At 48.3% G+C, this 27,926-nt stretch overlaps 2 protein-coding genes and 1 long non-coding RNA gene across 4 annotated transcripts in view; 1 reads left to right on the forward strand and 2 right to left on the reverse strand.

Moving 5' to 3' along the window:
• The window catches only part of CYSTM1 (cysteine rich transmembrane module containing 1), a 70,467-nt gene extending 54,756 nt beyond the window's left edge, over positions 1-15,711 (forward strand). Inside the window, exon 3 of one of the 2 annotated variants that reach the window (XM_061423659.1) lies at positions 1,800-1,984. In XM_061423659.1, coding sequence (XP_061279643.1) covers positions 1,800-1,909 — 110 coding nt within the window. In that variant the 3' untranslated portion in view covers positions 1,910-1,984. Of the gene's footprint in view, positions 1-1,799; positions 1,985-15,232 lie in introns of those variants that run through there. The other variant, XM_061423660.1, reaches the window with a different exon arrangement.
• LOC133251339 (uncharacterized) lies at positions 3,242-15,233 on the reverse strand. The gene is made up of 2 exons (XR_009737587.1): positions 10,620-15,233; positions 3,242-7,756 (listed from the first exon to the last, which is right to left on the reverse strand). It is a non-coding gene; the product is annotated as an uncharacterized LOC133251339 (long non-coding RNA).
• A 1,269-nt stretch (positions 15,712-16,980) lies between the features above and the next one.
• Positions 16,981-27,926, reverse strand: part of PFDN1 (prefoldin subunit 1) — a 74,007-nt gene continuing 63,061 nt past the window's right edge. Inside the window, exon 4 of the mRNA XM_061423661.1 lies at positions 16,981-17,376. Within this exon, the coding sequence (XP_061279645.1) occupies positions 17,293-17,376 (84 nt within the window). The 3' untranslated portion in view covers positions 16,981-17,292. The remainder of the gene's footprint in view (positions 17,377-27,926) is intronic.

Consider the following 27,926-nt stretch of genomic DNA (forward strand, 5'->3'; position numbering starts at 1 on the left):
CCTGCCCAAACCCGGAGTGGAAGAGAAGAGGCTGGGGTTGGTTTGGGAAATGCCAGCAACTCCTGTCACTGGAGAGGGAAGAGTGCAAAAGGAACCCTGGAAGCGGGGCTGTTGGGGACCTGGCGTGGTGGCGGGTTTTCTGGCTCATGGGGCTCAGCCTTAGGAATTGCACCAGCGTGAGGACCCTCTGGTCTCCAGGCTTCTTGTGGGGGGAGTGGTGATCTGATCCAGCCGCTGCTTGCCAGGTTGGCCCAGCAGAAACCCTAGCTTGTGCCTGGGGCTGAGTCAGCAAGGTCTGAGGGAAGTCAGAATTGCCTTGAAGGCAAATCTGATGGGTCAAACTCCAGGTCATAGGGGCCACCAGGCCCGGCTGTGGAGGGAGCAGCATCACTGGGACCACAGGTTAGGGGAGCTGGGCCGAGGGTGGTCTGTAGGTGATCGTGACACTGGGGAAGACATCTGGGACTGAGGCCAGTGCCACCAGGGAACCCAGATCAGTCGATGCCAGCTGCCCCCAGAGAAAGCCCCAGAGCTAGCACAGAGGCAGAGGCGAGGGGGGTGTCTAAGCTGTGCTGAACCTGGACAGCCCTCCCTCCTGCCCACAGGACCCCAGCAGTGGCATGGAGGAGCAGCAGCTTTGAGCTTGACTTTGGAACTGGACGAGCCTGGATTTGAGAAAAACATAAAATGCAAAAGCAGAGTAAAAGCCCCTCCCCCTCCACATTCTGACCTTTGTTTATATTCTTTCAGATATCTGTCTGTATGTCTGTGTGTATGTGTATCCTTTTCATTGTACAAACATAACAAGCACACTGCTGTATACCTTGCTTTTATCCTTTGCTTAATTTATTGGCAGGATGGAAGAACCATCTCCTCCTTCTTAATGGCTATTTAGTATTCTATTCTATGGGATGTATTAGCTTACCTAGTCAGTCTCCAGGTGACGGACATCAAGGTTATTGGTAGCTTGGGGTTATTTTGATACAGCAGCAATCACAATGTACACACATTTTTGAACAATTAAACAATTGTTTCTATAGAAAAACCCTAGATACAGATTTTCTGGGTCAAAATTCTATGCAGCACCCTACCCCCCCCCCCCCACACACATTCTCTTTCAAAGGGCTTCTATTAATTCACACTCCTGCAAGCTGTGTTTGAGAGTTACAAATGATAGTAACAGAGCTGTTGTGAGGATTAAATGAGACAATGTGTAAAGCTTTCAGTCAGTGCCTGCCACATGTGGCTGCAGGGCGGGCCTCACCACAAACTGTTTGACTTTGTCCAGGCAGGTACTGGGTGGTGTTTGGTGGTCAGCTTGGGGAAGGGGAGGTGGCAGGCAACAGTGATCCTTCCCTGGTGGCTCAGACGGTAAAGCGTCTATCTACAATGCGGGAGACCCGGGTTCGATCCCTGGGTCGGGAAGATCCCCTGGAGGAGGAAATGGCAATCCACTCCAGTACTCTTGCCTGGAAAATCCCATGGACAGAGGAGCCTGGTAGGCTACAGTCCATGGGGTCGCAGAGTCGGACACGACTGGGCGACTTCACTTTCACTTTCAAGCAGATGCCACCTTCACTCCCACATCCAGGAAGCTACCTGACACGTGCAGGTAGTGACACCGGGGGCGGGCGGGCAGATAGGCGGGGCTCCCCTTCCCGCAGCTGACAGTCTGGAGAGGGAGGGAGACTGGAATCCGGCTCCTCACATGCGCTAGGTGCTTGAGCAGCACGGGCCGCTGCGGCTCACAGTCGCCTCTGACTGGGTCTCTCTCTCCCCGCCCCTCCCCTGCCCCCCAGCGTACGTGGTGGAGCGGGAGAGGAAGACGGAAGACACCGGGTGTCAGGCGGCCCTGGCCGCGTGCTGGGCCGCTCTCTGCTGCTGCTGTCTCCTGGAAAGCCTGGACTGAGCAGCGGCGCCCCGAGTGCTCCCTCCAGGCCCGCTACCTTCTGTTACTGGAATAAACAACTAGTGCTGCACAGTTGACAGTTTTTCTTTCATTAAAAATTACCTCATCTGCAGACTTCAACATTTTAGCATCTGGGATGGGTGTGAAATGGTATCTTGCTATTTTACCTTCCCTGCTTACTAGTGACCTTGAACATAAATATGTTTTTGACTTGTCTTTACAAATCCTGTGACTTGCTTGTTAAGAGTCTTAGCCCATTTTTTCTACTTGTTTGTCTTCTCTTACTGATTAGTAGGGAAACTTAAAAAATTCCACACACTAATATTTGTCACTTTCATAGGTTTGGAAATATCTTCTGCCTGTCTCAACCTTTTTATAGTGTGTTTTCTAGTATGAAAGTTTCTAAATGTTATGTTTATCAATCTTTCCCTCATGCTTTGTGTGTTTTAATCTTCGATGAAAGATAAGTCTATATTTTCTTATAAAACTTTTTAACAGTCTTTAGTCCACCTAAATTGGTTTTTGATCACGGTGTAGGATAGGGTTCTGGTTTTTTCTGTTTTGATAGTTCCAACACCATTTATTAATTAGGTCACCCTTTCCCCATTGATTTAAAATGAGATTTGTCAAACACCAAATTCCCACATACAAATGGGCTTGAATGGGGAGTCTGGTGTGATAAGCATCTTCGCTGTCCCCCTCCTCCCCCCGCCCCCGGACATGTGTACACACATACCCTTTTCTTCTTTAGAACTTTCTTGGCCTTTTACTCGTTTAATCGGGACTTTAGGATGCGTGTGTCATCCTAAAATGACACACTGTCATGGAAAGCTGCCATGTCTGACTTTGATTTAGAGTAAATGGAGGAGAGCTGACATATTTAGAGTGCTGTCTTCCTATCAGGCACATGATTTCTCTTAATTTTTAGAAAACTTTATTTACGGCTGAGCTGGGCCTCCGTTGCTGCGTGCAGGCTTTCCCTAGTTGAGGCGCGTGGGGCTGCCCTAGCTGCTGCGCGTGGGCTCCTTGCCGCAGTAGCCGCTCCTGTTGCGGAGCACAGGCTTGGGGCCCTCAGGCTTCAGCAGCTGCGGTGCTCCAGCCTGGCTGCCCCGCAGCGTGCAGGATCCTCCCAGACCAGGGATTGCAGATTCTTATCCCCCATACTACCAGGAAAGCCCCTCTTAAATTTTTTTTTTTTTTCTGGTCATCTTTTATGTCCTTAGATAAAATTGTGTAATTTTCTTCACACAGCTTTCCTATATCCTTTGTTGGTTTTAAAATTGGATGTCTTCTCAGGTGCATTGCAGTTTTAATGCTATTATATATGGACTCTTTTTTTTATTAAAATTTTTTAAATTTTATTTTTAAACTTTACATAATTGTATTAGTTTTGCCAAATATCAATATTATTCCTTTTTTTGGTGAAAATAATTTCTTCACTCTACTGGGGTCACAGATTGGATTTTCAATCCAGTTTTGTCACAACATCACCTTGGGGGCACTTTAAACTGGGAGGTGCAGTTCTTCAGTCTGCCCCAAAGATACTCCCAGGGCACCACCTTCTGTCTACAAGGACTGACACCCGAGTGTCTGCAGTGTGCCAGGTGGTGGGCCACGTAGACGGGACCCCATCCCTGCCCCGTGGGGCTTACACTCGGGAGGGAGGCAGACAGACATTAATAACCCCACAGGCGTTACTGGCACTCTACTATGAGATATGTATTGCCATGAAAACATATAAACATGGGACAGTCTGGGAAGGTGCTGAAAGATGAAAAGCTGTTAATAAGCAAAAGAGTAGGAAAAGCATGTACAAAGGCCCAGTGGGAGGAGAGAACATGCGTCATTTGAGAAACTAGAAGAGGAAATTGGTGTGACAGAGAAGAGTGGGATGATGGGAACAGATTTAAAAAACAAAAAAACAGGGAGGAACACGACAAGGAGCCCACAGCCCTACTTAGGGATTTTGGGGTTTTGTCCTGCTCACAGTGGGAAGCCATGGAAGGATTTTAAGCAAAGGAATGACATGGTCAACTTTGCATTTTTAAGAGTTCCCTTTGGCTTCCATGTAGAAAATGGTTTGAGGCACAAACTCACATGGTGATGATGGAGAGACATCAATGTACTTGAGATATTTGGAAGTAAAATTAACAAGACTTGGTGAGGGACTGGCTATGGGGATTGAAGAAACAGGAAATGGGGGTGACTCCTGAGATTCTGACTGGAACTAACCGCCTGGTGATGGCATTTATGGAGGCTGGAAACAAAGGAAAGGAACTGTATTTGCTCAGGAGGAGGAAAATCATGTTGGGCTCTGAATGTGTTGGGTTAGATTGAGGTGTTAAGGTGCTTATCAGACATTCAAGTAGAGGTGTCAGATAAGCAGGTGTAAATACACCTGGAGCTTGGAGGAGATGTTGGGCCAGAGATGAAATGTGAGAGGCACTGGCATATTGGTAGCAATCAGAACTGTGGGAATGAATGAGATCACATCAGGTAGAAATACGGAGGGGAAAAAAGAGAAGGTGGCAATGTAGGGCTGAGCTTTAAGGAAAACTGACTTGTACCTGTAGATGATGAACCTGCAAAAGAATCAAAGATGGAAAACCAAGAGAATGGGATGCCCTGAAAGCAGAGAGAATTTGTATTAGGGGAATCATCAGTAGCATCAAATATTGCTGGGAAGTCAGGTATGAACTCAAAAAGTGTGCACTGGATTTGGCCACACTATTGTCACAGAGGGTGGGCAAACTTTCCTCCAGCTTCTATTCTCTGAAGGACACCAACAGAGGAGGAGACAAGATTGCTAGGACCAAAAACACAGTCCAAAGGAAGGCAAGTGTGCATGCGTGCGTGTGTGAGACAGAGAGAGAAACAGACAAGCTCATAGTGCAAAGAACCAGCTGGGCCATGAAAGCTCAAAGACTGCTAAATTGAAGAGAACCATACAAAAAACGTTCCAGAGGGGTCAGACACCAAGGGAGTCAGTTAATGTCACGCAGGTTTTGAGCCTCTGGACAGAGACCCTGCTCTCCAAATGGACTCCGTTGGAGGGTCCAGCACATAGACTGTCAAACATGTGACTGTCCGTGCTGGGGAGGTCCTTCTGAACAGCAGCAAGTATAGATCCTTCATAACCACCATTTCAGTCTGATAGATTTTTCTAGTATACACTGTTTTATAAGAAACTCCCCATGTAACTGCAATGTGGAATAGATACTGTGGAACTGCAGTTGAGGCAAGGAGGGGCCGTCACCTGCCTCTTGTCTAGAATCCCGGGGACCTGAGGAATACATCTGAGAACCTTAGTTGTTCTGGATTTTCCAGCACATTTGGCCAAGGGAGATTTGGGCTGAATGGTTTCTCTGCCCTAGAATGTCCTTCCGAGATACTGCCTTGTAAGCAGAATTAATCAGTGTGTAACTGCTGGTGGATCTTCTGAAGATCTGGGTGTAGTATTCCATTGTCTGGAGGTAACAGTTACCTATTGTTTACCTATTCATTTACCTATTGAAGGACATTTGGGTTGTTGCCACTTTTAGGTGATTATAAGTTTATGTACAGGTTTTTGTGTGAACGTAAGTTCTCATTTCTCTAAGAAGTATGATTTCTGGCTTAAATGATTGTGTATTAACTTTAAGAAGCTGTTTTTCAGAGTGGCTATACCATTACGCATCCCCGTCAGCAGTGACTGGGGGTTCCAGTCGCCCTGTGTCCTTGCCAGCACTTATTGTCAGTGATTTTAATTTTAGCCACTCTGATAGGTGTGTAGTTTTAATTTGTGTTCTTTAAATGGCTAATGATGTTGTCATGTGTTTGTTCTTCTCAAATCCTGTTTGGTGACATGTCTGTTGACTTCTCACTGTGGAGTTTTGAGAATGTTTCTACATTCTAGATACAAGGTTTGTACCGCATGTTATTTCCATGTATTTTCTCCCAGTCTGTAGCTTGTCTTTTCATCTCAACCGTGCCTTCCGTAGTGCAAAAGTTTAAATTTTGATTAAATCCAAACTATCATGCTTTTGTTGTTAGATTGGAGAACTCTTTGCCTAACTCCGGGTCATGAGGAATCTGTGTCTTCTTCTAAATTTTTATAGTTTTAGATCTATGAGCCATTTGGGGTTAATGTTTACATAAAATGTGAGGCTTAAAATGGCTGAAGTTCTTGGGGTTTTGTGTGCCAGTCGTTCGTTTGGTAAGACTGTCCTTTCTGCGTGGAGCCGCTCTCGCGTTTGTCAGACGCCAATTGGCGTGTTCCTGTGGCGCTGCTGCCGTCCTGTGCCGCTCCTGTCATCTGGCAGTCCCTCCTCCTGAACTGACTGTCGTGACTCCTGTAGCTTTATATTAACCTTAAAATAAGGTAGCATTAAGTCCTCCAACTTTATTCTTTTTCCGTATTTTTTGTTATTCTAGTTCTCTTTTTTCCATATATTTTAGAATCAGTTTATCTATAAAAAATGGTTGGGATTATGATTAGAATTGCATTAAATCTATAGATTATGAGGCTTGGTGGGTATTTAGTGGCATGACTTGTTCCCTCCTGGGCTTCCCTTGTGGCTCAGCTGGTAAAGAATCCGCCTGCAATGCAGGAGACCTGGGTTCAATCCCTGGGTTAGGAAGATCCCCTGGAGAAGGGAAAGGCTACCCACTCCAGTATTCTGGCCTAGAGAATTCCATGGACTCTATAGTCTATGGGGTTGTGAAGAGTCGAACACCACTGAGCAACTTTCACTTCACTGTTCCCTCTTATATGCCATAACCTCTAATGAAGCCAGGCAGCCTGCTCCCTCATTTGCTCTGTTGTGATAATTCTAGCTTATGATTGATTTTATTGGTGTCTTTTGAAGCTTTGCGGTAGAGGTGTGTCTACATGGAACTGGTTAGGAACAGTCATGAAAAGATGACCAGTATGTTGAGGGGCTTGTGGGCCAAGTCATGCTCTGAGGCAGGTCAGCCACCATCATTCGCAACCTTCATCTCTGCCTCCTTCCTGAGTAGGTTGTGAGCAAGACCCGCTAGTCATTAAAGGAATCTCCCTGCCTTGGGGTCTTTAAACTGCAGCCACAGGATCATAGAACTGTCCTGTACTGGGCATGATCTGAATTTTTTCTAGATTCTCCTTTAATTTCTTCTGCCTGGCAAAGCAGCCTCACTCGTAATTATTTCTTAAAAACCCACATTAGAAATATATTCATGATGCATCACAATATAATGAATTGCGTCTTCCTGTCTGCTGTAGTAACATCAGCCATGACGTCAGGACTTCTCATACTCTTCCCTTTGACCTTCCCTAGGTCACACCATGGTTCCTCTCACCCGAGGCAATGGCACACACAGACTTGGAGCAGAATAGCTGGTGCTGAGGGGTCGCTGTGTGCGTTCTCAACCTGCGTATTCCCCCCATCACTGTTCTTCAGTCCCCTCCCTAGTCTCTTGGCTGAATTCAGGATTCTAGAACACCAGCTGTTCTGTCTCTTGGTCTCAGGGTATATAAGGTCACTCACTGAAGTCTTTTGCCGTCACCTTAGCCAATCATTTGAGTTTCCCTTTTGATCACCTATTTTCTTTTCTCATCAGCAGAAGTAGTAGCTCTTGATTATCTTCTCAGATTTTTAGAAAAAATAAAAAACAAAAGATTTATCTAGGTTTTTCATTCTATAAGCTTGGATAGAGCACCCGTCCCCTAAGTTGTTCAGCCCTTGCGTCAGCCTGGGGCATTTCTGTAGATGTGGGCCCGGGGTGCTCACTGTGGCCAAGTTGTCAAGACGAAGCTTGGTGCACACTGCCAAGCAGCACACGTGGTTGCAGAGGCTGCACTGGAACTCCTGGCACCTCAGGTCTTCAGCTCTGTGGACATAAAACAGTTAGCTTTTCAAATTGTGAAAGATAATGTGTGAAAGTTCAGTGGTAAGGAATCCACCTGCCAATGCAGGAGACGCGGGTTCGATCCCTGGGTCATGAAGCTCTCCTGGAGAAGGAAATGGCAACCCACTCCAGTGTTCTTGTCTGGGAAATCCCATGGACAGAGGAGCCTGGGGGGCCGCAGTCCCCGGAGTCACAGAGAGTCAGACATGACTAAGCATGAATGATATGATCTCACCCCATGGTGAAACCTGGCTGTAAACTGATACTTCTTTTTTTGACCCATCTTAATGATGTTCACCTTTGTCCACATTACATTTTCACATGTCCTCTTAAGGCAGCAGCTTCCCCTGCCGTCTTTCCTTCACATAGAGGAGGATGCAGGGGCTCCAAGATGTTAAGTGACTTAACCCGAAGTCACCCAGCTACAGCAGAACAGAGCCAGGGCCTCTCAGCTCAGTTTTGTAGGCCCTGGTCTTAACCTCTTCTGTCGCTACAGGGAAGGAAGGAAGCCTTTTTTGTATGTTGTGTAAGTGCAATGAGTTCCTGTCTCTGCACTTGTAGAACAAACAGCCTGGCCCTACTGACTAATGAGCACGGCTGGATCTCCACCGCGTACACCCAGACTGGCAGCTTCCAGCCCTGCGTCGAGTCCCATCGGAGGAAGAGGGACAGCACTCGTGCGTTCTCGGTCACACGCCCTGTTCAGGCTCCTTAGCAACCTCCTTGCCTTCTGCAGCATCTCCATCTGGGAGGTGGGAGGAGGATGTCCTTTCACTTGAATATTTTACAACTGTGGACAGATGTATTTTTGAACGTGTACATGCTTTGTTGACTGTTCTCTTTTGTATTATGTTCTCCTGCGGCCCTTAGTGTGTGCATTGTCTCAGGGACAACCACAGACGCATCACATCCAGGCAGATGCTCGCCCGTGTACGTTAGGAGGGTCTCCTTAATCTCGAGAAATGGGATGTTGCTAAATATTTCTCTCTATTCTCTTGAGGGGCCTCAACAGCTAAAGCTGTTTGTATTCAGCCTTCCTAGCCCATGCGACACACACACACAGCCCCTTGCTTCTCCCTGGGTTGTCTCTTCCTTCCCTTTTCTGAGCAACTGTGCTTCACGTGGACAGCCGGTTCCTCTGCTTTCGTCATCGCGTGATTTAGTGCTACAAGTACGAATCCCAACCTGAATATGGACTGGTGGGAGGAGCCCCTCCCTGCACACAGACTGAGAATAAGGAAACAGACTTCAGTGATCTTCTTTCTGTAGGATACCGTCACTGTGGTTCCCATTTATTATGAGTCCTCCCTGCTTCACTCTGTGACAGGCCCCACCCAAACATTTTATGTTTTTGTCACAAAACATAGGCTCTTAGGCACTATGCCCCTTCCCCATTTCGCCAGCCAGAGGCTGGGGCATGGGCAAGCTGTCACTTGTGCAGTGCCCTGCAGAGAGCCCATGTACGCGGCTGTTGCCCTCAGAGAATAAAGTAACTCAAGTGGTGGGGGCCCAGGGGAAGTCTGAAGTCGATTTCTTCAGGGGGACAGTCCAAGTACACCTCCCCCGCACGCCCCCAAGAAGTGCCTTGTTCTGGGCCGAACAGCTGCCAGGAGGGACCCTGGAACTCACTCGTCTCCCGTCTGGCTGCTGCTGGGCCAGGGCCATTCTGCTCTCTTTGGGGACACACTGTGGGGAGGGTGAGGGCTAGATTTTGCTCGCACACAGACCCTGGATTTCAAGGGAGAATGGGGCAGTGGAGGAGAGGCCTTTCGCCTCTCCACAATCTGGGTTTCAGGTCACCTGCAGGCAGCCTGCCGTCTGATCTTAAGTGAGCTTAACCTTGATGTGCAGATAGCACTGGGCCAGGAGTGCTGGGTGACAGGCCAGGGCCTACCATCAACTCACCACGCAGCCTTGGCTACCACCTGCCTTCTGAGCTCAGGATCCTTTTCTTACCAAAAAAATGACTGCCACATGATCTCCAAAGCAGTTTCATTTGCAATTCTGGCATCCGGGATGTGCTCAACTGCCCCTGTATCCACAATCACCTCTGTCCCAGTGGCCCCAGCAGGTCTAACCCAAGTATAGGGTCACAGGAGGTGGTGGCAATCCAGTCTTACTTACCAGACTGGTGTGAGATGTCCACATGTACTTAACCTTTTTGTAGTTCATGAAAAAATTTTACCATCAGGTCTGCTATTCATAGGACTGACTGTGTTGGACAGGGCGAAAGTACAAGCTGGCCTGCGACTGAGCCCTCCTCTGGGTGCTCTGGCTGAGGCAGGCTGGGCCGTGATGGCTGCTGGGTTTTGTCCAGCAGCTCCTCCTCAGAGGATCGTGGTGGCTGCACTTCTGGACATCTCGGGACAGGGACCCACAGTCAGCAGACATCCCACCCTTTCCAGACCAATCCACAGCAACACTTGGCACTCAATGTCTGACAGTGATGCTGGACTGGCTGGCTGCTCAGTGGGGCGGCAGGCAGTAGGCACATGAGTGGATGGATGAACTGGTGGGCCAGCTCCCAGCCTGCCGTGCCTTAGAGTAGGTGTCTTGGGACACTGAAGCAAGAAGAGGGACACAGTCGTGGAAGACATGGCTGAAGTGGCAGAAGGAGCAGGGCAGGCGTGAGGCCCGGGAGGGCCGGTGCTGTCACAGAGCGCGAGAGGACCAAGGCTGTGCCGGTGCACCAGCCCGCATCCCTCCTGCCGTGGAGAGAGGAAACTGCGCCTCACCTCTCCTGCTCTTAACCTCCAGGCTCCAGTGAAAACCACACTCCCTTGACTGCCTCTATGCTCCTGGCCGCCCTTCATCCCCTACGGCAGCCCTCCCCCAGCGTATTTACCTGGTGCTCGTGGCCTTCAGAGCAGGTGGCAGAGGGGTACTGCCTTTAGGACAGCTTCCGTCCCGGGTGCAGCCCCCTTGTGCTGAGTAAAAAATGGTCCCACCGCACGTGCACACCCAAGGAAAGCTCGAGTGCATCCTCAGCCAGCAGTGTGTTGTCTCTGGCTGCTCGGAAGGCACAGGAGCTGTCCTGGGGCCGTCTTGAGATTGTACTTATTCTTCAGATGCATTAAGATTTTTCCCTCTTCCTACCTCTTGGTCTGAGCAGGAGGAGGGCTGTTCGGCATCCTCTGATACCTCGTGCAAGGCTGGCCTTATGTTGTTTTGGATGCTGGTTTAGAAGATGGGGTGAAGACAGCTGAGCAGTGACCACAGGCCTCCTGCCTCTGGCAGAGCTGTCACCTCCACCAGGGGCACTCCCGGGGCGGCGCTGGGCTGTGGTGGTCTCAGCAGTAAAGGAGCAGCATGGGGTGCCCTCCATTGGTCTGAGCCTGCACAAGAGGCCAAGGTGCAGCTTCCTTCGTTTCTGGAGCAAGAAGGCCCGAGATGTCAGAACTGTCTGGAAGGCCCCGGTCTGTTGTATTTGCTTCTCCTTACTAGCTTCCTGGGCTGGGACTGCAGACAGATGCAGGCACAAGGACTAACAGCCTGCTAAGGCTCAATTACCACTTCAAAGCCCTTGATTAATCATTTAAAATGTCTGAGCTGAGCAAGCCGAGGTTTCAGATTCCAGGATGGGGCTGACTGAGAACTGGAGCCTTTGGCTAAGAGTCTCCACTCACATTCCTGCCCGGGTCCCTGTGTGGCCTGGAGCCTACTTGCCCACTGCATGCGCAGAACCAGGGTTCTGAGTAGCCCATGTGAATACCTGTTCCCTGGGTGTACACTACGGTAGTCCTAGAATTTGGGACTGCTGGTTGGTGTGGCTGGTGGCCCCGGAGAAGACCCCAGGGCTCGGTGAGCAGGCAGCTGGGCCCAGGGGGCTGCGTGCCTCCAGGCATCTTGCATCTGTCTTTGCTTCCAGCTGAGGCAAGACAGTGGATGAGGATCCTCTGCCAGAGTCTGCTCAGGGCCCCTGGGCCTTTCTGACCGAGGCTGGGCCTCCAAGTCACACACATGCTCACACCCCCTTCCCTCTACATCCCCCAACCCCTACACCACCACTACTCACGCCGTCTTTTGCACCTGCATTCACGTGGCAACTCTGAGTATTGGCCCCACCCCTGGAATGGGGCTGAGGACAGTGAAGGTTGGTACAAAAGGGCCGTGTCGGGGCAAGGCAGACAAGCTGGTGAAGGAACCTCTAGACCTGCTCTCCAACTCAACCACAGTTTTCTGGAAATTGAGAGTCTGTTCAGTCCCTTTCCTGGGACCAGGGCACAGGCTGAATAAGGTGGCCTTGACTCCTGAGATACTACACAGCAAATGGGGTGGTAAGCCTTTTGGCTGCTATGTGCGTGGGCCCATCTGTAAAGGCCTGCCTGCGTTAGCAGGAGCTGGTGCCCAGGCTGGCCACAAGGGGGCACTGGACCCCTCAGTAGGAGCGCTGTGTGCGCAGCCCCTGCACACACCAGACCCAGTGCCCCTCACTGGGCACTGACTGCTCCCACTGCACTTTTGATCCCTCTCCATTGTTCCTTCCTTTAAAAGAAAAAAAATTTTTTTAAAATTCTGGAATAATTGTAGATTTACAGACGAGTCAGAAATAGTACAGTTGCTGTGTACTTTTGATCCAGCCTCTCTTAATGTTTAACATCTTACATAACCATGATCCTGCCACCCCCACCCCCCATGCTCAGCTCGCCAGTACAGGCCAGTTGCCAGAAAGGCTCATGTGGCCTGGGTGTGAAAACACATGCGTTAGAATCCTCTACGCCCCAGTTCCTTCTGGGGAACCAGTACGGCCAGCGAAGCTGTGGTGTATATACAGTGCCCTGACTTAAGGTACCCAGGGAGGCTGTCCTGGCCCAGGACTCGGGCAGCAGGGCTGCATCCTGACTGCTGAGCTAGGGCAGTGTGGGAGCTCTCGGGGGGAACGGGGGTTCACCACTGCAGGGCAGGGATGGGGAGGGGTGGCAGAGTAGAGGATGTGAGGAGCAGAAGCCTCGAGGTGGGGTGGGGCCCGAGGCAGACCAGACCCGCTGCTCAGTGCAGCAGGCCTCTCTGAAGGAGCAGTACCTCAGACTGCGCAGGTAGGCAGGGCACCTAGGAAGATTCAGTTATAAAATATGCAGTTTCCGGGCCCCACAGTGGGTGCTGTGAGGCCTTCCTCAGAGCTTTCTCCTGTGCCCGTCATCCCTGCTTTGGTGATGGGAAGAAAGCAAGGAAATCACTTCACTCCTACCTCCAGACCTACTTTACCAAACAGACTCCTCCACACCCCCGCCCCCGTCTTCTCTACAGTCTGGGGGGATAGGTTCTGTCCTCAGCTAATGCGAAGGAAAAAGACATAATAAGGGCTTTGGAAGACTCAGTGCTCCAGGAAATAACTGACCGGGTTTCTAAGGTAGGTACAGCACTAACTACCCCCATCAAGGCTGACGCAGCCCTCGGGCTTGAAGTTCTGTTTTTTCTTTAAGCCAGACTGACTATTTCTAACCTCTGTAACCACTGTCTGGGGGTAATCAGCTGAGTCTCTCCACTGCACCAGGCTGTGGAGGACGTCATGTGAAATAAGCCCTGGCTAGGACAGATGTGGACTAGAGGAGGAAGGTGACAAGAGGAAGCAAGACGGAGACATCTTTGTTTTCCTGACGAAGCTACCTGTGGGTCAGTGGTTCTGACAGGAGGAAGGGCTGGGAGTGGGGAAGCCGGGAGCAGACAGGGGTCCTGTGGGGCTGTGAAGGCCCTCAGCATGGGTTGGGGCACGTAGTGAGCACCTCGTAAAGGCAGCTTGAGAGAGACTGCAGGGCCCAGCACACAGGAGCCCAGCCCTGGGCTAGGTCTCTGGCCTGGGTCCAACAGGCTGCCTTTGCAGGGGAGGGAGCCTTTCTGTCCTCAGGGCAGCAGAGCCAGTCCCCTGTCAAGGAGAATGCAACCAGAGATTAGGCAAGGGAAGCCACAGCCAACCCCTGTCCAGCGCTACCCATGCAGGATCAGGGGAGGCTGGGAACCCGGGTCGGTCATTGGGGCAGAAATGGCAGGTCGCCCTGCCTGGGGCTTTCCTGCTCTGGTGACCCAAGTTGGGTGTGCGATGGCTGGTGAGAGAAGACTGTCCTGGAGCCCACTCACTCCTCTGCTCCTCCTGGTCCCTTTGCATCTTAGTTGGGGCCTGGGCTCACATTCCTGCTCTGGCTGTTTCTGTGCTTCAACAAGAGACCTGACCTCTCTGAGCCTCGAGTTCCTTACCTGTGAAATGGGAACATCCACCACATAGTTCCACATAGGTCATGTGCCTTATCAGGCTCTCTTCTTTTTGACTAGGCTCCCCTGGTGGTGGGTCTTGACTCCCAGACCCTGAACAGCTTTTCCTGTGTTGCTGAGTGGGGCCAAATGAGATTTAGACCTGTGCCGTGAGAGAAGGGAAAGGGCTCTCTCTGTGGAGGGCAGCTGATACAACAGAACTTGGACAAGCTCACACTACCCAGCATGTTCTAGCTACTATATACCAGGCTCTAGAGAGAGGAGCTGCCAAGCGAGGAGGTATAAAAACAGATATGCAAAAATAGAACTGAAAGACGATTGCCCAAGGATTGGTTTAACTTAGAAGACTCATGTATTCATGAACTTGCAAAAAAAAAAAATTTAAGATCCTTACTGCTTTATAACTTGAGTTTGATGATGGTAGCTGTTTTGAGATTTTCTTAAAAGTGTCTGCAGATCAGGCCACAGTCAACCATCAGATATTCTAACAGGAAGTAAGGCTGATGTCAGCCACAAGTCAGTTGATGAGTAAAGGGCGGCTGGGGGTCCTTCTTGATCTGGGGATTGTTTAGCACTCATCTCTCCTAATAGAGCACTTAGCCCTGACAGGGCTCCAAGTTCCTACTCCATTCAGAGGAAACACAAGAGTACCAAGCTCCGGCCATACCCTCCCACTTGCCCAGGTTTTCATCCTACCTTCCATTGCTTTGTGCAAAAGTTTAGAGGCTGGAGCACATTCTGCATTGGTCAGGTATGAAAAAAAGATTCTTGATTAATCTTTTACAGCCTAAAGCCCCTTTAGATTATAGTTACCCTCTTGCTCTTGGGAGATGGCTTAGGTATATCTGAGGAAACCCCACCCCCACCCCCAGTTCCCCTGTAAGATTTGGAACAGGGTGCTCCCTGGTTTATGAACCCAGTAGGGTTAGCCGGCTCTGGCCAGAGCACAATGGACATTCCTTACTTAACTCAGGCTGGCCTGGTGTGAGGCCACTGTGGAGGTTCCCCTGGGCTTGCCCTCCTGCGGGGATGACTGTCCTTAGCAGGAAGGGGGACAGTCCTAAGCTACCCTTCCTGCATTCGTCACCGAGATTGCATCAGTGGACAGGCTGCACGATGTCTGCTCAGTGGCTCTGGCTGCTGTATGGAGCTCTCCCTTGATCTGGGTGGTGCTGGCTTTATAGGGCCTGGGGTTTACTGTTAAGTTACTGTTAGAGTTCATTCTCACCCTCTGTCCCCTTCCCCCTGCAGTGTACGTGGTAGAAGACCAAAGAAGGGATGACCTGGGCACATCTACCTGCCTCACAGCCTGCTGGACAGCCCTCTGTTGCTGCTGTCTCTGGGACATGCTCACCTGACCAGCCCAGCTCTCCTGTCCTGCCAGCTCTGCCACCACCGTGCACGGGTGTGCCTGCCCCGCCTCTTCTGATTGCTGAAATCAACGACTAGCTCTGCACAGACATTTCTACCTTCAACTCAGTGGGATTCTAGATTAGCAGGGGTTGCTGCTGTTTAATTCAGTGACTTGATCTTTTTAATGTTCAAATCCATTCTTATTGGCCTTTCACAAATGTCCTAAATGACTTTTCTCTTTATTTTTTTGGCCAAAGGCTTAGTTATAAAATATATATTTATAATTTTAGAATTATATTCAGGTTTGATGTAATTTACCACTGAATGATTTCTCTGCTCACATCCTGTATGTTTCAATAAATTTGTCTAAGCCTCAACTGTCTCGGTTATTTCAGATAGAATCTAAGCCCTGGATTTCTCAGCCCCTGACCAGTATACAAGGAAGCTGATTTACCTGTTCATCCTGGCAGCTCCTAGGAAGGCAGGGTGGTCCAAAGCCAGGTGTCCTTCAGTCGGGTCATGGGGCCCTCGCCAAGCGAGCATTCTCTCCCCAGGCCCACTGAGAGACGGCCTCACCAAGGAGCCACGCTGGCTTTTTCCCTGAGCCTAGAGCAGGGTGTCCTGGTAACCATGGCTGCCCCCAGGGCGGACAGACCTGAGTCTGTCTTTTCCTGCTATGCCCTCCCAGAACCTCCCCCTCCATTGCCACACAAGAAGAGAGAGCTGTCACAATATTAAATACAAACTAGCCGATCAGGCCATCCATCTCAGCTTTGGCCGCAGGGTGGCGCTGGGCCGCCATGGCAGCAAGTCTCATTTTCCTTCAGCGGCCCATCCTGAGGCACAGCTGACAGCTCTCCCTGCATAACTGCGCCTGCCCACTTTTCCTCTACAGTTGCTGACAAATACTTAACTATTAGCTCTCTTGCTTTAAAAACAAAAATATGTAACTACCATCTCTCTCTTTAAAAGCAAAAAGCCATGATTTTGTATCATCACCTGATTTCTGTGGAGTAAACGGTAGGTACCCCCATGGCTGATTTGAAGCTACCAACGTGGTATCTTGAACATGGAGTCGGGAAGAGAAGGGCAGGCTCACACCGCTAGGTTGTATTTCCACCATCCAGACACAACAGACTGTCAACCTCAAAAACATAGATAATGGTCAAATTCAGTAAAGTAATTCAGAAAGGATAAGTTCTTAATAATTATTAACCTTACTTTTACTATAATAGTAAATTTACAAATGTAATTTTTAATAACAGCTATTGTTAAACCGACTCAGTGGAATTTGAGCAAACTCCAGGAGACAGTGGAGAACAGAGGTGCCTGGCGTGCTGCAGTCCATGGGGGGTTGCAGAGAGTCAGACACGAGGACTCTAGGCAGACTGCCACTGAGGTACCACTGTTGTGATCATACATTCAGCTATGCCTGCTCTCCCTTTTTCTTCATCTGCATACTACTGATACATGAAGGCTCAGAAGTTGAGGGGTTTACCTAGAGGAACAGAAACAGAAAAAAGAGGGCAAGGCTTCAATGCAGAAGGATCCCCTGGAGAGGCAACAGGGAGGAGTGACGTGGAGACACTCTTTGCCTCTCTGGTCCTCTGTTCTCATCCATCAGCTCAAGAAAAGCAGACTTAGCAGAGTGGGACAGATGTCTTTTATTGGTCTGACTGGCGTGACCAGCAGCAGGCCCCAGAAGAACTCCCCTGTCTGTCCTGGCTCCCCTGTTCCCTTCCCTGGAGTTCATGATTCAACCACAGGGAAGAAGGGTGGCAGGCAGAGCCAGGATAAAACATACAAGGATAAGATCTGAAAGGGGCTCCAGGCCATGCATAAAACATAAGGTTACTAGACCATCCAGATAAAATGTCCCTCGGGCAGAGCAGTTTCCCAACACAGGCCCCTCGCCAGGAATGGCAGGGGTGAGAAGGAAGAGGTTCCTGAGAGGCTGCCTACTGTGCCCTTCGCGCCATCAGCATCTCCCGGATATTGTCCTCAGCTTCCTTCACACTCCGCTCCAGATAGGATTTTTTCTGCTGCAATATGAGAAGGAAACAAGGGTTAGGATCAGGGTGAATGTGCCAAGCTGACAGATGCTGCTTTTATGCCCGAGGGTTATGGCTTCTCTGTGACTAGTGACTTCCAGGAGCCTACTGTCTACTGACAGCCAGGTGTACACACCTGCCCCAGAGCGTTCCCTGACCCTGACGCCTGGGCACCGGGGAGGGTGTCGCTCAGTTCCGGAAGCAGAAGTGCTCTGTAGAAAGCAACAGCACTCTTCCCCCAGAAGGAAGCAGACTCTAAAAACAGGCGTCGTGGTACATGAAGTTACACCAGACAGACAAAGGCCAGGAAATTCCAGGACAAAGCTCTGGCCCCATAACAGACTGTCTCTCAAGGTTTTCCAAAGCCCAGGCCAGGCGCCTGTAGCTGTCGCTGCTGCAGAGCGGACAGCGTGCCCTCCGCTCTGTCCAGCACGACGGGAGACCGGCTGCCCCGCGGACTGAGAAGCTGTATCACACGGCTCACCGAAGCAGATGAGTCAGGATGAAATCTGTTTTTCTAATGAAACCACTGCCTGCCAGGAATCCAGGACAATGACACACTGAGTAAAACAGACCTTCTGGAAGTGTACCTCCTACCCCATCTGGGTCCTAAATTAAAAATCTCGACTTAGACAAAGAACTTCACTTTCAGGAGCCACATCTGGACCAGGATTACGAAAGATTAGTCAAAGGAAATGATGTCTGTGCGTTATTTGCCCCGTGGCCACCCCAGAAGCGTGGCTTCACCACTGGCCCCTGCCCTGAGGGCACACTGTGGCTCCGCCCACTGAACAGACATGACAGCAAGTCTCCCTTTTGGGGAGTGCTCAAAATAACCCCCTGCCAGGGCCCATGGGATGGAGCCACACTAGAGTCAGAGGTGCAGAGCCCTAGCCCAGAGGCAGCCACTGCCCCTCCCTCACCCCAGCAGCTGAGGGTTTTGACTGCTGAGGTGCCCAGATGACCCAGGGAAGCCAGGGGAGGGCGGCGGCAGAGGGCAGGTAAGCAGCCTGGTCTCAGGCCTTGCAAAGACCTGATCCCCAACCTCTGAAGCAGAAAAATGGAAATGAGGGCTTCTACTGCCCAGGGCCTTCACCATGAAACCTCTCTGGCACCCCTTTTCCATACCCCTGCCTCCAACTTCTCCCACTCTCTGTCCAGACATTTATTAAATGATACACTGGAAAGTACAGTTTCCTTTAGGTGCCCTGTGCTGAGGCAGCCACAATTTTAAGTATAGTTGATTCACAGTGCTGTGCCAATTTCCACTGCATGGCAGAATACCTCAGTACACACATGCATGTTCTCTTTCATATCCCTCCACCATGCCCCTCACAGGACATGGAGCACACTTCCCGGCTCTACACAGCAGGGCCCACCATTCATCCATCCTGTGTAACGTTCTGCATCTGCTAATCGCACAAATCTTTATCACAGTTCTTATGTGAACTTCTGGTTCCTGTTTGTCTCCGAACTTCAAATTTCTTGAAGGCCAGGAAGAGCCCTGTCTCTTTACCCATCTCGCATCCCTTCAACTTGCACTCAATTCCTTACAAAAGAACAAGATTTCCACAAAAACTCCTAGTGACCATGGTGATTCTATGGCCACAAGTGTGTTACTGCCAAGAAAATTTTGTGCACCACTAAACCTGGTACAGTCCTATCTATCACTGTGATATCAGAGTGGGAACTTAAACTTCCTCTGATAAACAATCATTAGATTTACTTGTGAGTAAAAAAGGCAAATACTTAGTAACTCCTGACACACCGCTGAAGAATGTACATGTACCAGCTGTTGCATGGCAGCCAGAGAGTGAGTGCCATGCACCATCCGGGCACCTTTTGGGTCCCAGCCCGGTAAGGAATCCAAGGAAGAGGTGAGGCGAGCCAAGTGGGGTTCTAGCCCTGCAGTTCAGCCAGAGCTCAGGACCCACGTCTGCTGCATTTCATGTCCACCCACTTGCTGCCCCAATGAGCAAAACCATCAAACTGAACACCAGCAAGAGCCTTTCTCCCTACAGCCCCAGCCTCTGGCCAATCGAATCCAGGCTGTAACTCTCAACTTTAAAATTCTTTACTGTCACATCTCTTCCTTCAATTTTCCACTTCCAATTTCATTACTTTTTCATTATTTTTACTACTGCATATCCTAAAGTCTTCAAGTTTCAAAATAATGTAAAATGAACTTGTCTATCTTTTAATCTTCAGTTTACAGACTTACTGGACAATAAAGAATTTTTTTCATCCCAACAGATGGGGCATCTCTAGCATAGTCCTGCCTTCCAACTGTATTTCAGTTGTCTCATCCTCAAACACGCAAGCCCAGCAGACCCTGACAGTCAAACCTGTCCCAAAGCACATGAAATGGATTGAACTGTGTCTCACGAAAAGACATGAGGCAGTCCTGACCCCCGGTATGTGTCAATGTGACCTTATTCGGAAACAGGGTCTTTGCAGATGTATCCAGGTTAAGATGCGGGCACACTAGGTTAGGGCAGGCTCTATATCCAATGACTCCTGTCCTTGTAAGAAGGCCACACAAAGACTAAGGGACACAAGGGGGAGACGCCGTGCAGAGAGTGGGAGGTGCACCTCCAAGAGGAGGAAGGCCGAGGGTGGCCCACAACCACCATCAGCCAGACAGCAGGAAGGCATCTTCCCCAAACCCTTCACACGGAGCACAGCCTGCAACACCTGGATTCTGGACTTTCACCTTCCAGAATTGCAAAAAAAAAAAAAAATCAATTTCTGTTGTTTTAAACCACCCAGTTTCTGGTAACTTGTTATGCGGCCCTAGGATACCAACACAGCACCTGAAGTGAAGGGTGCTCCCAGAGACAGAGTGTACCCCAAGGCTCTTGTGGACCATACCTTTCACCACACCGCATCACAGAGGCTTAGTTAAGGAGCCCTGAAAGTGAGAATGCTGGGGTTGTATGTATCTCAGAAATAATTGCTGTAGAATTGACCCAAATACAAATGAGACCATCAGAGAGTGGATAAAATTAAGGAACCAATGATTAAGTTAAACCTTCTCTTCCTTGAATTTCCAGTTTAAAACCATTAGTCAAACCAGAAACTGTGTGGACCTGGCTCTTCCTCATTCCTGTAAATAACTCCATTTTCGCAACTCAAGGCAAAAACTTCAGTGTCATCCTTGAATTTTCTTTCTTTCACACCTGACATCCAATCAAACAACAAATCCTGCTAGCGCTATCTCAAAATATCTCCAGACTCTGACCTTAATCAAGAGCTTCCTAAGTGGTCTCCTTTCTTCTATCCTTGACCACCCCCTTCAGTTTCTTCACAGTGCCCAGAGTCATCTTTCAACATTTAAAACCTTCCAACAGCTTCCTGTCTCTCTCAAGAGGCAAAGGCCTTTCAAAGAGCCACGTACAGTCCTGCTCTAAGCTGACTCTCTGGCCTCCCCTCCCACGTCTCCTTCTCTCACTTCGGCTCCAGCCCCCTGGCCTCCAAGCTGTCCCACCGATCCACCAGCCATGCCCCTGCCTGTCCTTTGCCTTTGGTTCTCTCTGTGTAGGGCCCTTCTTCCCCAGACATCCGCACTACTTGTTCCTTCAGGTCTTTCTCAAATGTCACCTATGGGAAACGCCTTCATGACCACGTGTGTAGCTCCATACTCTATTCTCCTCATTCTGTGATTGTCCTCCTTAGGACCTGTCCACCTGAAGGCGTGTATGTGTTTGTCTGTCTGTCTTCCCTATGAGAAGAAATGGTCCTTGAAGGCAAGACTCTGCTCATGATAGAGTCCCAGTGTCTAGAAGAATGGCTGGTTCATAACAGGAACTCAGTAGCTGAATAATACACTTATCATGGGAAACGAGGCCTTTCTGATTTCCTCGTATGCACACTCGGTTTTTGTTTCCCTCCCAATCTGAATGAATAAGGAATACCCACCAGAGGAAGCAAAGGCAGAAAATGATCATTCTCTTTCAAGGTGGTTCTCAGTTTCTGGCATTGCCCTCTAACCTCTGCCTCAAGAAATACACAGGTTTAAAACTCAGACCTCACTGATACTGACACAGACATCAAAACCTTGCTCCCGCGAACAGGCCCTATGTACGGGTCAAAGCCCTTATGCTTTAATTGGTTAACTTGTGAAACCATAATACAAACCATCCCCATTTCCCGCATCCGAGAGTCAGAAATCCTTGAGAAAGGGCTCCATGTGATGTCTGTCAGGGCTGCTGTGCGTGACAAGGGCATAATAACTGCTGTGGAAACTCTAGGAGGCATTTTCAACCCCCACCTTCCATCCTGAGTCCTAGGAAGGCATTTGCTGGCCTCACTGCAGCACCTTTCTGCCTTACTGAGCACTCCCTCAGAACCCTTTCCGTAGGAAATTCTCTAGTGGCATCAAACCACAGGGCTCTGGGCGCAGCAACATTCTTGTGGGCCTTGTCCTGACGCAAAATTCTGAGCTTTCCTGTGGGGCTCAGCACAGCCAGGGAAATGACATTGTTGGCCTTCTTGCTCATCAGCGTGAAGTCCTTCTTTCCGGAGTCAGACTGAGGGCCTGGAGTTCATTCTCATCCTCTCACAGAGGAAAGAGGCTCAAGTCCTCTAGAACTTTTCTGACATGACACAATCTCTCAAATAGACTCCTGAGGTAATGCATCTTGTGACACTATCTCTATAGACTTTTCTTAGGAACATAGTTTTCCTCTCTTTCTCGAAAGTAATGCTTTTCCTGTCTGTCCTACCTTGGGGTATAGAAGTTTTTTCCTCTCTCCCTTTTTATTTTCCAACTTATCAAATGAGGCTTTAGACAATACCAAATTAAAAACTCAAGAGATTCAATGATTCTCCTGTTCTCTCAGTTTGTGGAACTATAAAATGGTCAGAGGGGGCCAGTTGCCCATAATGGGGAAATTTAGCAAGAGGCCAGCATCTGAGGCTGAGAAGGCATGTATTGGCAGATGGGGTAAAACGTGAAGAGGGCAGGGAAACAAGAGGAAGAAGAGAAAAACAAAGGCCATGCAAGGGCACAATGAGAGAAGTCAGAAAGGGAAATGAGACAGGGATGGGCAGAGCTCTGAAAGTGCAAGTGCAATGAGAGTCTGCGTGGGTGAGGAGCACCAGAGGCAGAAAGGGCAGGCCAAACCTGACCAGGACCTGGAGATAAGAGACAAGTGATCCAAGGACACACGTCCACCTGTGAACTCATCTGCGTTTATCCACTTCACCATTAGGAAACAATGAGGCTGCAAGGTAACTGCTGAGCTACATATGGCCCGGAGATGAGCTCAAAGAACGAGAGAGCAATTTTAGGCATGGAGCAAGAGAATAAAAAGAAGCCTAAGAAGCGGTTACTGTCTCCATATCTTTTAGAAACTGCTTTCAAGACACCTTTCAGAAGTTCCTCTGCTGAAAGACAGGGACAAAAGACTTGGATTAGTTGAGCAATGACCTTTTTTTTCTCCCAGATGTTCTTTTAAAGAGAACATCTAAAGAGATTCTAACACAGCTACCATATGAGGCCAGACTCCCATATCCCACCTATGATCACATGGCTCAATCTACCCAAGGCAGAGCAAACTCAAGTTCCTTAGAGCAGAGATATACCAGGGTGGAGGCAGGGGGAGGAAAGGGGTCTTATTTCCTCCAAATAATAACATTTATTAGCATTTTAGTCCACCTAAAGTGTGTGATCTCTACCTACTATTACTCTCCCTACCACATCAGTTTCATTTAAGTCTCAGAGAAAGACCCGTACATTAGACAATGTGAGAAACAAAGAAAACAAGCTCACAGGTTAAGTGAAGAGCAAGGTCGGGCACCTGTTCCAATGCATGTGGCAAAGATCAGGCTTTAGCCAAAGAATCATTATGTTCACAGGCACCAAGCTTAAAGGGGGTAAGATAAGACAATGATCATGTTAAAGAGATATATAGCTAATGGAGGTAGGGAACTTGGCTCAAAGAATATTAAGCAGAGAAGGAATCCAATCACTAACTTAAATATCTAAAACAACGGCTCTTGAAGTGTGGTCCCCTGACCAGCAGCACCATCAACACCTGGGAACTTATTAGAAATCCACGTTCTTAGGTCCCAATCCAGACCTACTGAATCAGCACCTCTAGAGATGGAGCCTGGCAATCTGTTTTCACAAGCCCTCCAGGTGATTCTGATGCACACTAAAGTTTGAGAACCTCCTTCAAAAATGGACTTCAGCAAACTCCTTCAATAAAGGGCTGCTGCTGCTGCTGCTAAGTCGCTTCAGTCGTGTCCGACTCTGTGTGACTCCATAGATGGCAGCCCACCAGGCTCCCCCATCCCTGGGATACTCCAGGCAAGAACACTAGAGTGGGTTGCCATTTCCTTCTTCAATACATGAAGGGCTAGAGAGTAAATATTTTAGGCTTTGTGGAACTGCCTCTGTCACACCTACTCAACTCTGCCACTGTAGTGCAAACGCAACATAAAAAATGTGTAAACAGGACTTCCCAGTGGCCCAGTGGTTAAGAATCCCTGGGCCGGGAAGATCCCACATGCTGATGGGCAACCAAGCCCGTGCGCCCCAACTACAGAAGCCCACACACTCTATAGAGCCGGTGCTCCGCAATGAGAGAAGCCACCACAATGAGAAGCCCACGCACCGCAACTAGAGAGTAGCTGCCACTTATCACAACTAAAGAAAGTCTGAGCACAGCAACAAAGACCCACCAGAACAGCCAAAAATAAAAATTTTTTAATGTGTAAACAGATGGGCTAGCTGTGTTCTAAAAACACAAAAACAAGAAGCAAGCCAGATCTAGCCAGCAAGGTTTGCCAACTTCTCTTCTTTAAAAAACGAGGGAGCCTTAACAAGGTAGAACTGAATCCAGCAAGCAGAGATTTCAACTTTCAATGAAAGCTGCCTAATAAAAGCATAAATCTCCATCCATCCAGCCTTCCATTCATTCATCAAGCCTACTGCCAAACCATTTTCTCTTTTCCTCCTTGAAGTCTGTGGCATCACAGTGTGCCATCCTCTTCTCCCCTCCTTGCTGCCGCAATCTACCAGTAGTCTGGGTGCGGCCCCTCATTCATCAATGGCTCACCGTCTCCCTCTCCACCACAGCTACACCGCTCAAGGTGACTTCAACAAGAGTGGAGATGATCCATTTAATACTATGACCTTCTCTCCCCTCTCACAATTTTTACTTTACCCCACCTGAGTCACCCAGGCCATAGTCATACCCCAGAGATACTGACACCAGTAACTGTACCTCCTCCAGAATTTCAATTTCACCACCACCACTTCATATTTTTCCAGGTCATTTTGATCTGATAACTCTCCCTCCAGCACTTCTTCAACCTCATCACTCAACAAATTCTTCATTATCCACTCTGCTTCCAGGACTTTCTCCCCTCCCACCCAGCTCAGCTTCCACAGTCAATCATTTATATTTATTCCCCTTCTGAACTCCCTTTTGCCCCCTCTCTCCCTCTGTTGCACTCCCCTGGCAAAATACTAACAAACCAAGCTAATCCAACCATCCATCTACTCCACGTTTGTACCCGACTAGCTGAACGTAGCTGGAGAAAAACACGGAACTGTGCTACACAGTTTCACCTAAATTCAAGACCATGAATTTCAGCACTCACCCAGCGTCCAGAAGCTCTATTAAATTTCCTTAACATATTAACTTCTCTGCTCTCCCAAATAACTATTTCATGCTTTCCTATCTCCTCAAATTTCCTATACTCTTTCTTCCTCTCTCATTCCCAGCTCAGAGAGAACAGAAGCAATCTGAGGAGAATTCTCTCTTTTCACTACCAAATCCATCACCTGACTTACACCTATACATATACTCTCTTCTTTCTCCATGTTGGAGACACTCCAAAATGGACACGTGTCTCTGTTTTTATAAAAACACAATTCCACTTTGGGGTTGAATCCATCCCCTTTTCAAAATTTTCACTCCTAGTTATCCTTTTTCTTTCTTCTTAATCTTCAACTTCTCTTTCTCTGCAAGGTAACTATTGGTAAGGCAAGTCACACACCCAACACACAACCACACTTTTCTTGACCTCACATTCCCCTGTAAGTACTGTCTCCTTTCTCTCCTCTCCGTCTTGCAAAACCTCCTGAACTAACTGTTCAGCAGCTGCCTTCACTTCCTCACCTTCGCATTATCTCTTAAAACCTCTCCAATCACGCTTCCCATCTACTCTACTGAACTGAATGAAGTCCAGGTCACCAATGATCTCTATGTCACCCAAAGCAGTGGCTACTCTCTGTTCTCTTCTTACTCAACCTGTTCATTCTTACTCATCAACAGCATTCAACACAATTCTTGAAATAACTTCCTCTCTTAGCTTTCATGATACCACACTCCTATCTTTCTCCTACTACTGGCTACTCCTTCTAAGCTCTCTTTTGCTGACTACTTCTCTGCTCAACGTCAAAATGTTGGTATTTTCTGGGAAGCTGTCCTTAACTTCTCTTCTCTTCATCACTCTCTTAGAAACCCTCTACTCTCAGCTTTAAACATCATTATGATTCCCAAATCTGTATCTCCAACCCAGACTCCCCTTAATTCCAGATTTACACATCAAATTGCTTATAAAACATATCTTCCTGGTTGTCAAACCCAAAATTAACATGTCTAAAATAAGCACAATTGATTTATACATTCAATTGCTCAATTTAAAAACCAGAGAAACAAAAAAAAAACAGAAGCCACTCTTTTCTTCTCTTTTCCTTGAACCCAATATCCCCTCTTCCATCCACCCATCAGTCTTAACTTACTTCCAAAGATATCCCCAAACCATCCTCTTCTTTCTATCCAGCACCACAGCTACCATCCTAGCTCAAGCCTCTATCATCCTCGCCTGGATGTTTGTCATGGATATTTTAACAAGTAAATCAGGGTTACTTTCTGCTCAAAACCCTTGAATGTCTTCCCATTACACTTCAAATAAAATCTGAACTCTTCACCCCAGGAATAAGGCCCTGCATCATTTGGTCCATACTAACCACGCCAACCTTATTACAACACTTTCCTTTTCTCACTTGCTTAAACAATTCAAAATGTTTTCTAACAAGACATTTGTATCATCTGTGCCCTCCACCTGGAATGTTCTTCCTTTGCATACTTTTAAGTGGCTGGCTGTTTCCTCTCATGCAGACCTCAGCTGAAATTTCATCTTTTCTGAGAGGCCTGCCCAACAGCTCTCTAAAACATCACTTTACTACGTGTTTTCTTGCTTACATTGTCTTCTTGCTTATATTGTCACTGTCTATATCTGAATATGAGTTTCATAAAAGTAGGGATCTTCTCTGATGTGATTAATCCTTCATCCTCAGTATCAAGAAGTGACACATAATTTAACCAATATTTATTGGGCACTCAATGCATGTTACACCCGAAGAGCACTGGGCTTAGAGCAGTGAACAAGTCACACACTTATTCACAGAGGTCACACTGTTGCTGGACACACAGACATTTAATCACCATTGCAATAAGGGCTCTGAGGGGAAACCACAGTGTCTAAGAGAGGAAGGGGCTTCCCTGATGGCTCAGCAGTGAAGAATCTGCCTGCAATGCAGGATATGTGAGTTTGATTCCTGGGTTGGGAAGATCTCCTGAAGGAGGAAATTAGTAACCCACTCCAGTATTCTTGTCTGGGAAACCCCATGGACCGAGGAGCTTGGTGGACTACGGTCCAAAGGGTCGCAAAGAGTCGGACACGACTGAGTGTCTGAGCATGTTAACACAGGAAACACCTGGTATAATCAAGGAAATCACAGAAGCACTTTTGAATAAGCTATGAAGGATGAATGAAAATTAAGTGGAGAGGTTAGCAGGGGGAGAGAGCAATTCCAGGCAAATGGAGCAGCATGTGCAAAGGTCAAATGAAGCAAGACACGTCTGGGAACTAAATGACAGCAAGTGAGGCTGAAGTACTGAAGGGGGAGGGAGGGATAGATAAGACAGAAGGATAAGGCTGGTGAGGTTGAGTCAGATCACAGAGGGTCAAAAGCCATATTAAAGATCTTAAAGATGATGAAAAGCCACTGGGTCTTAAGACAGAGTGACAAAAATCAAATTTCCACTGGAAACAAAAACTACTCTGGCTGCAACACAGAGAATGAGCTAGAGCAAGGCTTCCTGCAGAAAGCCCGGTGAGTAATGAAAGGGTAACAGATGTATCCATGATATTGATCCCTTTAGTCCCTGGAGTAGCCAAAGGGCCCCCCACCTCCCCTGGGCAGTTGCTGCCACCTTGAGCACCCTCTGTCCACTTATCCCAGTGAACCATGCAAATACTATTCTCTAGGTGCTGTGATGTGAAAAGGGTTGGGAAGTACGTGGTTAGAGAATACAAGTGTGAATGCTGAGAAACCTATTAGGAAGCCATTGTAATAATCTTGGAAAGAGATGACAGTATCTTAGTGATGGCAATGGAGCTAGAGAAGAACATATTTAAGAAATATTTAAGAGAAAAGCTATCAGAGGACTTCACCATAACCTTCATTATTAATCAGAAGGGGGGAGCGGTGTCAAGAACACCTCCCAAGGGGATCAGGT

This window comes from Bos javanicus, chromosome 7, assembly GCF_032452875.1.
Source record: "Bos javanicus breed banteng chromosome 7, ARS-OSU_banteng_1.0, whole genome shotgun sequence".
Classification (NCBI taxonomy): domain Eukaryota; kingdom Metazoa; phylum Chordata; class Mammalia; order Artiodactyla; family Bovidae; genus Bos; species Bos javanicus.